The sequence below is a fragment of the Doryrhamphus excisus genome, linkage group LG12 (assembly GCF_037039965.1).
Source record: "Doryrhamphus excisus strain RoL-2023G ecotype Guam linkage group LG12, RoL_Dexc_Guam_v1.1, whole genome shotgun sequence".
Lineage (NCBI taxonomy): Eukaryota > Metazoa > Chordata > Actinopteri > Syngnathiformes > Syngnathidae > Doryrhamphus > Doryrhamphus excisus.
In genome coordinates this window covers 7,977,113-7,988,049 of record NC_136368.1, presented here as the reverse complement: position 1 = coordinate 7,988,049, position 10,937 = coordinate 7,977,113, and the positions used below count along the sequence as shown (strand labels likewise).

Below are 10,937 nucleotides of genomic sequence, written 5' to 3'. Positions count from 1 at the left end.
CAAACTAGAAGAAGGGATTCTGAAACAAAGGACAAGCGAGGAAAGGAATGAAACAATAGAAAGGAATCCTAATTCTATGTTTCTGACAGATGTAACAAAAAAGGAAATCGTCGACATTGTCAAAAATTGTTAAGCAAAAACATCAACTGATTGTAATGGAATTGAAATGGACACTATAAAAACGGTAGTCAACGAGATCGTAGAACCACAGCTTACATCAGTAATTTATCTTTTCAGATAAACCCAGGCTCAGGGTAAATACTGGGACCAAAACTGTACAACTTGTACGTCAATGACATCTCCAAAGTCACGAAAGACTTAAAGCTGGTATTATTTGTGGATGATACCACTGCTTTTTGTTCTGGAGGGAGTACAGACAAAATCATTAGAAAGGTCAAAATATGATCTCAGGGAAGAACTAAATCTGAAACACTACAAGGATGAAGAGTCTTGAACCAGTCATGATGTGCTATATATATCACTATATTGACACTTACTATGGTACCCATTAGGTCATTGTATGGTCATATCACCTTGTACTTTGGTACGTGACAAAAATAAATAAATAAATAAATAAACTTGAACTATATTAGGAAAGCAGGAAGTGAACAAATGTAACAGGTACTGATTGTATAAGTACCAGATGGAGGGGTAGGATTTAATCCCTATCTCTGCCCTATCTCCAATTTACCTTTCATCTCCAAAATTCTTGAAAAAATAGTCTCCTCCCAACTTCACGCACATCTCACCCTTAACAATCTGTATGAACCCTTCCAGTCCGGCTTCCGTCCCCGTCACAGCACCGAAACTGCACTTATCAAAATCACCAATGATCTCCTCACTGCAGCTGACACCGGTTCACTTTCTATTCTCATCCTCCTTGACCTGAGTGCGGCCTTTGACACCATCTCACACCCCATCCTCCTCAGCAGACTCTCCGAAATTGGCATCACCCACACCCCCCTCCACTGGCTCCACTCTTATCTTACAGACCGCACTCGGTTCATACAGCTTAAATCTTTCTCCTCCGACCCCTCCCCAGTCACCACAGGTGTGCCCCAGGGCTCTGTCCTGGGGCCCCTTCTTTTCATAACCTACCTTCTCCCCCTCAGCCATATCTTCTGTAAATTTAACATTTACTTTCACTGCTTCGCGGATGACACCCAGCTCTACCTTTCTTCCAAACCTAACTCCACACTCCCACCCCCCCTCCCTCACCTCATATATATATACCTTTTGTTGTGTTGTGTTGTTTTATTGCTTCACTGTAGGTTTTATGCTTTCGTTGTAGCACTTTGATATTTCTGTAATGTAAAGTGCAATATAAATAAATTATTATTATTGTTATTATTGTTATTATTGTTATTATTATTATTATTATTATTATTATTATTATTATTATTATTATTATTATTATTATTATTATTATTATTATTATTATTATTATTATTATTATTATTATTATTATTATTATTATTATTATTATTTTATTATTATTATTATATTTGCACTATCACCCACACCAATTGCAGACCCTCTTCAGCCCCCTGCTGGCGTTTTAGCACAGCTGCTTCCTTTAATTAAGCAGTATTGAGCATAGATAAATATATTTAAAACTGCATTTCGGCAAACAAGTATTGCATACAAATATAATATTATAATATAAATATTCAACTATATTTAGGTGGATGTATTGTGTTGTCTTTATTTGGATTAATGCCAACGATTCATACAGTGGATTAGTGCTGCCACAATCATACCTGCCCCTAATTGCATAACATAGTATTAAGCACTTACACAATACACATTTCAATTTAAAAGAGTATCACATTTAAAATAGGATGTTGATGCTCTGATTGCAAAAATATTTTACTTCTTGTTCATACTTCTTGTTCATACTGCACTGTCTATAAATGCATTTTTAAATCTCTTTCCAAGATAATATTGTTTCCAGTGAAAATAACATGTGCATTTCTTTGGAATTTTCCATACAGGCCCTTAAATGCAGCACCCAATTTCATTATAAACCATCAGGCGCACAGCAAAACCAAAACCAAACACGTTAGAACACTTTTACTTGTCTGAGGCAGATTTCAAATAGTATATTTCAAATAATATAATTTAAACACAAGAAACACACACTTGTTGGAAAGTTATCAGATGATTTATTATTACTGTCAACGTTTTATTTGCTTGGTGAGAGTTGCGGCTCAAGGTTTTGGCCTTCTTTTTTTTTGAGGATTAGTTGTGCACACAAAAACTCCATTCACAACCTCCTAACTGCTTTAAGGCTATTCACAAGTGTGGGGATATGACAATGAAGAAAAATAGTGATCATTCATACTGTACGTTTTATGTACATATTGTTAGGTCCATACATATTTGGACTGTTTTTCTAATATTGGCTCATTTCTGGGGCTCAAAATTATTGGATAACTACATAACAGAGAATAAAATGTTCATTTCTAATACTTGGTTGAAAACCGTTTGCTGGAAATGACTGCCTGAAGTCTTGAACATCAAGAACAAGTCTCGGACATGACCAGATGCTGAGTTTCCTCCTCTTTAATGCTCTGCCAGGCCTGTACAGCAGCAGTTTGCACTTGCTGTTTGTTTGTGGGCCCTTCTTTCTGAACGTTCGTCTAATTAGTCTTAATAGGTGAAATGTGTGCTCAGTTGGGTTGAAATCAGATTCCACTTTGGTTGGCTGGATTTGAGACTGTATGTCTCTGAGTTCGTCTGCCTGGTTGTGTCCTGTGTCATATCGTCAATAAACATCAGTGACACAGTGCCGCATAGGTACGTATGCCCAAGTATCACACTGCTCACAACTGAACACAAAATGCAGTTTTGAAATGAAACAGTTTTATTATTAATATTATATTATATTTATTATAATATAACCCTATATGGCTCAGTGTTAAAACCTTTATAAAACATAAAATACATAACAGTCATAAAACATAACTATATATAACTGATATCTATCAGTCTGAAAAAGGTTATGAAATCATTTGTAAAGCTTTGGGACTCCAGCAAACCACAGTGAGAGTCATTATCCACAAATTGCAAAAACATGGAACAGTGGTGAACCTTCCCAGGAGTGGCCGGCTAACCAAAATGCCCCCAAGAGTGCAGCAACGACTCACCCAAGACTACACCATAACAAAGACACTGGGAAAAAATCAGCTTGTGTGCAAGAGTTCTAGAACGAAAATCGCAGCTGAACACAAAACTAACATTAAGGCTCATCTCAATTTTTCATTCATTCATTCATTTTCTACCGCTTTTTCTTCACGAGGGTCGCGGGGGGTGGTGGAGCCTATCCCAGCTGTCTTGGGGCGAGAGGCAGGGTACACCCTGGACTGGTGGCCAGCCAATCCCAGGGCACATATAGACAAACAACCATTCACACTCACATTCATACCTATGGACAATTTGGAGTGGCCAATTAACCTAGCATGTTTTTGGAATGTGGGAGGAAACAGGAGTACCCGGAGAAAACCCACGCATGCACGGGGAGAACATGCAAACTCCACACAGAGATGGCAGAGGGTGGCATCTCAATTTTGACTTTAAAAAAAAATTCTCTGTGGTCTGATGAGACAAAAGTTGAACTTTTTGGAAGGTGTGTGTGTCCCATTACACATTGTGTAAAAGGAACTCCACATTTCAGGAAAAGAACATCATAGCAACAGTAAAATATAGTGTCATGGTGGGGGGCTGTTTTGCTGCTTCAGGACCTGGAAGACTTGCTATGATAAATGGAACTATGAATTCCGGAGAATGTCCAGCCATCTGTTCGTGACCTCAAGCTGAAACCAACTTGGACAATGATCCAAAACACACCAGCAAGTCCACCTCAGAATGGCTGAAGAAAAACCAAATGAAGACTTCTGAGTGGCCTGGTCAAAGTCCTGACCTTAAATGACCTTAAAAAGGCTTCATGCTGGAAAAGCCTCCCCTGTGGCTGAATGACAATTCTGCAATGAGTGAGAAAAGATTCCTTTGTAGCTCTGTGAGACTTATTGCAAGTTATCACAAATGCTTGATTGCAGTTGTTACTGCTAAAGTTCAGAGACAATCACTTCTTCACACAAGGCCATGTAGGTTTGGATTTATTCTCTCCTTTAATAATACAAAGTTTCATTTCGAAACTGCATTTTGTGTTCAGTTGTGTTGTTGTCGACTATTTAAATTTGATCTTCTGATGATCACACATTTCAGTGTGACAAACATGAAAAAAAAGAAGAAACCTGGAAGGGGGCAAATACGTTTTCACACCACTGTTGATATATCTCAAAGATTATCTTCGCAAATACCTCAATTTGAGATGTTTAAGACCAAGATCTAACATTAGTTGTGTACCATTACTCAGCATTATCTTAACAGCCATGTGAGAAACCTTTCCAGAAATATATTGTAAGAGTAAGTGAATTCAAAACATCAAATATGATTATAAAAACGAGTGGACGATAAAGTGGATAGATTAAAATATACCGACCACCAATAAAGTAAAAACCGCATGGGTGTTACAGTACATGTATCACAATGCCCCACACCTGAACGCACCCGTCAGGTCATTGACTCCCGCAGCAATGACATGTTAATGCACTAACGTGACATCATTGTTTTGACATAAAAACATTTCGCTCCTGTGTTTTGACATGAGGTTCATATAGTTTGTCGTGTTTGTAGCTTAGACAACAACACACCAATGGTGACTTCATAATAAAGCCTAAACAAGCAGAAGCATGGACAAGCATGCATCTAGTTATTCTGTGTGTTATATTTCAGTGTTGTTTTCTAAAAGAATGATTCAAGTACATTTACTAGTCAAGTAATCTGTCTCTAAAAATAAGCCCTATTGGCTAATAATGCTTTCAATTTGATTTACAGTAGTTAGAGATGTACGGCAGTGATTCTGGAGCGTCTCCGTACAGGGTAGAGGTCTCGGCCCAGGAGGTGGAAAATCCTACACGTACCATCCTGTGCCTGCATGTGCATTTTAGGATTTTTGTAAAACTGTCGCTTTCACTACGATGGTCGGATTCTCAATGTCGGCTTTGCTCTGAACCATCCTCAGCTCCAGCTGTGCTGGGCTTGGCCTTTTCCCCGGGCCGGCTTTTTCTGAAAAATAAATGAAGAGGAAAATGATAACGCATGTCTGAAGAATAGTAATGATACAAATAAATAGCCAGAAATACCATTAGCGTAGGTAATGGTGCGCTTAATTACATGGTGCATGACCGAAACAGTCTTTTCACAGGCAGCCTGTGGGGGAAAGAGACAGAAGGCTTGGTTACACTAAGTAGCCATTATTGCATTGGGGCAGTCATTGCAGGCTTGCAGCAACACAAAAGTGGGTCTGACCTTCAGGTCTTTGGGATGATGGTGTGTCCAGGCCAGCAACATGGCAGCAAACAGGTCCCCTGTCCCCACAAACACGGCATCAACTTTGGGGATGTCCATGCAGATCTTCTGAGTGCTAATGGTCCCGTCTGGCTTGACTAAATGAAGGATGACAGAAAGAGCAGCGAGATTAGGCCAGATGTTGTTTTGATTGTTGGAATCGACAGGCCAGCGGATGAATTTGGCGATAGAACCTCAAGCTCAATTGATGCTCGCATCATCTTGGCAATGTGCCCCCTTGCACAAAATGCACAAGTTAATAAATCTTACCTTCATTCATTCATTTTCTACCGCTTTTTCCTCACGAGGGTCGCGGGGGGTGCTGGAGCCAATCCCAGCTGTCTTGGGGCGAGAGGCGGGGTACACCCAATCGCAGGGCACATATAGACAAACAACAACACTCACATACATACCTACGGACAATTTGGAGTGGCTAATAAACCTAGCATGTTTTTTTGGAATGTGGGAGGAAACCGGAGTACCTGGAGAAAACCCACGCATGCACTGGGAGAACATGCAAACTCCACACAGAGATGGCCGAGGGTGCAATTGAACCCTTGTCTCCTAGTTGTGAGGTCTGCGCGCTAACCACTCAACCACTGTGCCGCCTAAATCTTACCTTGTATTTCTTAAAGATACTGGCAAACAGCAGGGTTATGGACACATCAAAATATAAGAATTAATAAATCATACTGATTTGTGGTTAAAAATGGCCTATTATATAGTAAAAATAATATTAAACCAGATTTTATGTCTTTCGGGCATTTTCTCCCATAAAAATGACTAAATAAACTAAAATACACATATAAAGCATTCAGAAAACACATTCAAAGATGTGAAGATATGTAGTAATCCACACTGGTCACTTGGTGTCAGTAATGCTACTGTAAAGTTCAGTGACACACACGAGTGTTATGTCTTAAATTGCTTAATCTCTCAAATAATGTCTATTATAATGGTTAATATAAGTGCAACGGTGATATAGGAGTGATATTACATTTGTAGAGGGCTCTAATAATGTTTTGAAGGTTGCAAAATTCTATGCAGTAGCTGTGCAGACATTTGATTTCTATTTTCTAAATAATGAATCCTACTTCTCAGAAATTCAAAGTCTTATAATTTGTGCTGAGGAAAGTGCTGGTGTACTTTACCGGTTTTCTGGCTTCCGAGGGCCACCAGGTACCGGTCTCCTTGTTTTGAAGGCAAGTCAGTGCTGGTGAGGACCACCATCTCAGGACCCATTTTATGAAGCAATTCCATTGCCTGGAGAGAACGAGAGGAAGTACTCAGAATTTTGGACTGTTGTCTAAATGCAGCACACCCACCTCCATTGCATCTTCTATTGTGTGGATTTTTCTTCCAGTTAATAGCCTACATCAGAAAAGGCAGATGAAACCATGAAAACAGCTCATGTGTATCATTTTCAAATGTTAGCTGCTGGCTGTTTGATCATGGAATATTGTAAAATGTTACTCACTCTGCTTCAAACTGGTTAGGCGTAAGGATGTCAGCCAAAGGCACTACTTTTTCCCTGTAGACTGGCAGAAGTTCCTCCGGAACATACTGGAATAGGTGACAAGTTCAATGTTTGTTTTGGCTGCTTTATCTGAAGATTGTCATCACACTACAAGTGTGTGGTTGTAGATATCCCCAGTGTGGACATAATAAAATCTTATGTCCTTATACCTAGATGATTAGTGTAGAAACAGAGCGGTGCTCACCATTGCCCCGTGGTCTCCCATCACAGGATCACAAACTGTGAAAAACAAAATAGTAAAAGCCTTGACTCTCACTGTATAATCACTGTATATACTGGATAATTCAACAGTGTTGCACTCACCATATACCAGACTGGGATTGGCCTTTTTCAGCTCTTGAATGATGTCAACCACGGTTGCCAAGAAGGACGTGTCCCTGCTGTACCCTTGGGAGCAGGAAGTGGAACAAAAACATTGTCAATTCCGACGCAAGATTCTCTTCTTGAAATATTTCAAAGACAACATGGCCCCGTCCTTTGGACTCACCTGTGAGGATATAGTCATAGTGGTTGACCTTATTGAGCCTGATGCCCTCGTACAGCACGTTGAGCTCATCGGCTGTCAAGACTTGACCCTTCCAGTAGGCATAGCCTTGAAAGGAGACAAAAGTTTGATTAGTCGAGCTGCAACGCTTAATTGACTACTATTGCGGTATTTGATTATTTATTTTTTTTATTAAAAAAAATGTAAATATTGATCCTCTAAAATGTGATATAAAAAATCCTCACTCATCCATGAAGGCAGAATTATTAGTTTTGTGTTTTTGACAAAACAAGATATCCACACATATTGGTTTTAACTTTCTACCGAAGGCCACTTTGATAGTTTATAAAGCAACACATGTAAATATGTGGCTGTGGACGAGTGGTTAGCATGCAGGCCTCACAGCTAGGAGACCTGATTTCAATTCCACCCGGTTTCCTCCCACATTCCAAAAACATGCTAGGTTAATTGGCCACTTCAAATTGTCCATAGGTATGAATGTGAGTGTGAATGGTTGTTTGTCTATATCTGCCCTGTGATTGGCTGGCAACCAGTCTCCAGTGTACCCTGCCTCTCGCCCAAAGACATACCCACGACCCTCGTCAGGATGAGCGGTAGAAAATGGATGAATGAACAGTATGAGCGCCACTCTTTTTCCTTTCTTCTTAAATAATGTTTGTAAATTTTCTTTTAGTAGTATTACAACTTTATTCCCATAATATTCTTACATTTCCCCAATCTAATTTTCCCAAAATTACTACTTTATTCATTATTTTGTTTGTTTTTAGAAATCTTATGACTCAAAAAAGTATATTTTTCTTTAATACTATGTCAGCTTTATGCTACTCAAATGACATTATTCTCAAAAATTAAGTTTTCTTGTTAGATTATAACTTTTTTTACTTAATTTTTGCAAAATGACTGATTTTTCCATTTTTGCTGCTGCTTTTTTAAAAATGTTTTCTCCTGTTAAATGACATTCTTACAATGTGCCACTGGGCTGCACTTTGGACACCCCTGGTCGAGGGCCTACCCAATTACTTCCCTTTTCTGTCTTATCATGGACTCATTGACTAAATGGAATGTCTGAGTGTCAGCAGTCCCCCTTTTGGTGCCTCTTCACCAGTAACCCGCAGTAAACACCCAATGCTGCTCAGACTGCAAATGAATGAACACACAAAGGAGCACAAAGTTCAAACCAAGACCTCCATCACCCCTGAGCCAACCAGGGCAGTTCATGCTGTGAGATCTTTTTACACAAGGAGACTCATTCAGTTCTGCACCAGAAACAACATTTGCTGTAAACATACAATTCAAACTACAGATGTGTCATTTAGTCCGTATACACACACTAGTTGTTTTTTTGTCATTTTAGAAAGCTGCAGTGATTAATGGATTTAACAGGGTGTTGTGCAAAGTCTTCCCCTATGGGGAGTCACATTCTTCACATAGTTGGGTGAATAAAGCCCAGCCTGAATTTTATTCTATCTGGTGGCATTTTGGGCATGAAAGTTTAGACATTTAAAAATTTTCCTTTCAATGTGCTAATTAAGCATTAAGCTAATTGAGCATTAAGATGTTTACCATTTGCAAATTGCCATGCTCATTTACAGGATCATATTAGCCAAGGTTCAGTGTAATAGAAAAACATCTGATTGAAGGAGGGGGGTATTTTAACCCTCCAACTACCAGGCTTATCTTAGAGTCATCATTGTGTGGAATACAAATGGATAGAGACAATTGTGCATTTGTTGACAAGCTGAGCAAAATGTAAGCATGTGCATGTTAACAGAACTCATGTAAATCAACAGCCATAGTGCTTCTGGCATATAGGCGTGTTATTTTGGTATTATTTTTTCAAAACTGACAACCACTGAAGCCGTGCAAAGTCCAAAAGCAAGAAAACAGTCATTAACTCCTCTATATCATCTATGACACCTCTGTTTCTACTTCAAAGTCATTGGAATGATACATTGGACTTGACCAAACCAAGTTATTTACAAAAATAATAATTGCAACTGTAGACATTTTGTTGTCATTTAGGACAATATAAATAAAGTTATTTTCCTGTCATGGGACAACCTGTGTGGTTGGAGAACTGCACAGAGTTGATGGAGTCCACTTCAAAACCCAGGACCTGAGGAAACAGAAAACAGACAGATGTTTGACAACATCCTAAATGGCAAATAAATACCTTTCTATCAGTGTGAACCACAATTGCGCATTAAATATTTTTGCACTGGATATAATGACATCGCGCAAGTGTACCGAAAGGGATGGCTCTGCGTGGAGATGAAACCGCTAATGTGTACATAAATAAAATAGTTGTAAGATCATCACAGCTGCGGTTGAAAATAACATCAAGCAGACTAGTGTAATGTTGGCTATATATACAGATACAAACACTGCATATTAAACGGCATATTTACCTGCAGCGGGAATGTTGCAGATTTATTCCCCACGTATCCGCGGACAACATGACTCTGAATGGACAACACGCGACATTCCATCTCAGCCATGAGCCAGAGCTGCACTTAAAAGCCCCAAAGGAGCAACAGGAGAACCATGAAAAAGTCAGACACGCCGAAAGCCAGCTGGAAAGGGCAGCTAGAACGCCCCCTGGAAGCAGCTTATTCAACTCATAGGTTGTTTCTGTCCGCTTTTCTCTGCACTTGCTTGGACCCGTTAAACGTCATCACCAAGTTGAACTTCGACTTCCGCATACAAGAAATACCCGGATGTAGACTGTCGGCTCAGTCCCGTGTCGATTTGATACGGCAACGCCACTTGGACAAACTTGATATGCGATTTCTGCAAATGTAAACAATTTTTTCCATATCATCATTCAACTGGTTTAAAACTTGCAAATTGAAAATGACTTCACTTCCCGAAAAAGAGCACCGTATTGTTATTTTTAATGTTGCCGTGCATGTATTACACAACTCGTGACATTATTACGTTTGTTTACTTTATAAAGTGTGATGTTGACAAATATTACATAACACATTGCTTAGAAAATCTAGTTAAGTCCAGTGGCCCGCAGGACACTAGTTTGAGGCCCCCGCCTTGATATGAAAGTTTAATGTTAGTGCGGCCCGCGCAAGTTTGATATGGATGCTGTATGGTATCATGTACCCAGAAAAAATTATTACGTTTGATTAATGTTCATGTTAAAGGTTAAATAACTGTTAATAGTTATCCTCCCTATCCGTGTGGAAGTGGTAAGTTTTTGGCTATTTAAGTTTAAAGGAAATAACTTGGAGGCTGCTGTTTAGGTCGCTAGCTGTCTAGTTTGCGAGTTAGCATGTGTCACAAGACCCTGCAGTTGCGCAATATGTTGTAAATAAAGAGTATAAATGTGACTATAGTCGTGTTTTGTCATGTCTACAGGGCTCGAATAATGCTTTGTTAATTTTAATCTGAAAAAAATAATTTGTCTACCCACCAACTATATGTGGTTTCTTAAGTTTTTATTATTTGCCTTTTTATTATTATTATTATTAT

At 39.1% G+C, this 10,937-nt stretch overlaps 1 protein-coding gene across 1 annotated transcript; it reads right to left on the bottom strand.

Annotated features, from left to right (window-relative positions):
- Positions 1 to 1,993: 1,993 nt before the first annotated feature.
- Positions 1,994 to 10,159, bottom strand: LOC131136255 (pyridoxal kinase-like). The gene is made up of 11 exons (XM_058082919.2): positions 9,863 to 10,159; positions 9,516 to 9,570; positions 7,437 to 7,541; positions 7,253 to 7,336; positions 7,134 to 7,168; positions 6,890 to 6,975; positions 6,738 to 6,783; positions 6,564 to 6,675; positions 5,374 to 5,510; positions 5,208 to 5,274; positions 1,994 to 5,130 (listed from the first exon to the last, which is right to left on the bottom strand). The coding sequence occupies exons 1-11, from the start codon at positions 9,950 to 9,952 to the stop codon at positions 5,009 to 5,011; spliced, it is 939 nt and encodes a 312-aa protein (XP_057938902.2). The 5' UTR covers positions 9,953 to 10,159; the 3' UTR covers positions 1,994 to 5,008.
- Between the last annotated feature and the right edge of the window lie 778 nt (positions 10,160 to 10,937).

What these genes read in the sequence shown, in the direction of transcription:
- LOC131136255 (XM_058082919.2), bottom strand. Translation starts at nt 9,952, where the DNA reads ATGGCTGAGATGGAATGTCGCGTGTTGTCCATTCAGAGTCATGTTGTC. An exon ending in TGGGAGACCACGGGGCAATG is followed by an intron (nt 6,976 to 7,133) that starts GTGAGCACCGCT and finishes CACCTATTCCAG; the next exon opens with TATGTTCCGGAGGAACTTCT. An exon ending in CAATAGAAGATGCAATGGAG is followed by an intron (nt 6,676 to 6,737) that starts GTGGGTGTGCTG and finishes CGTTCTCTCCAG; the next exon opens with GCAATGGAATTGCTTCATAA.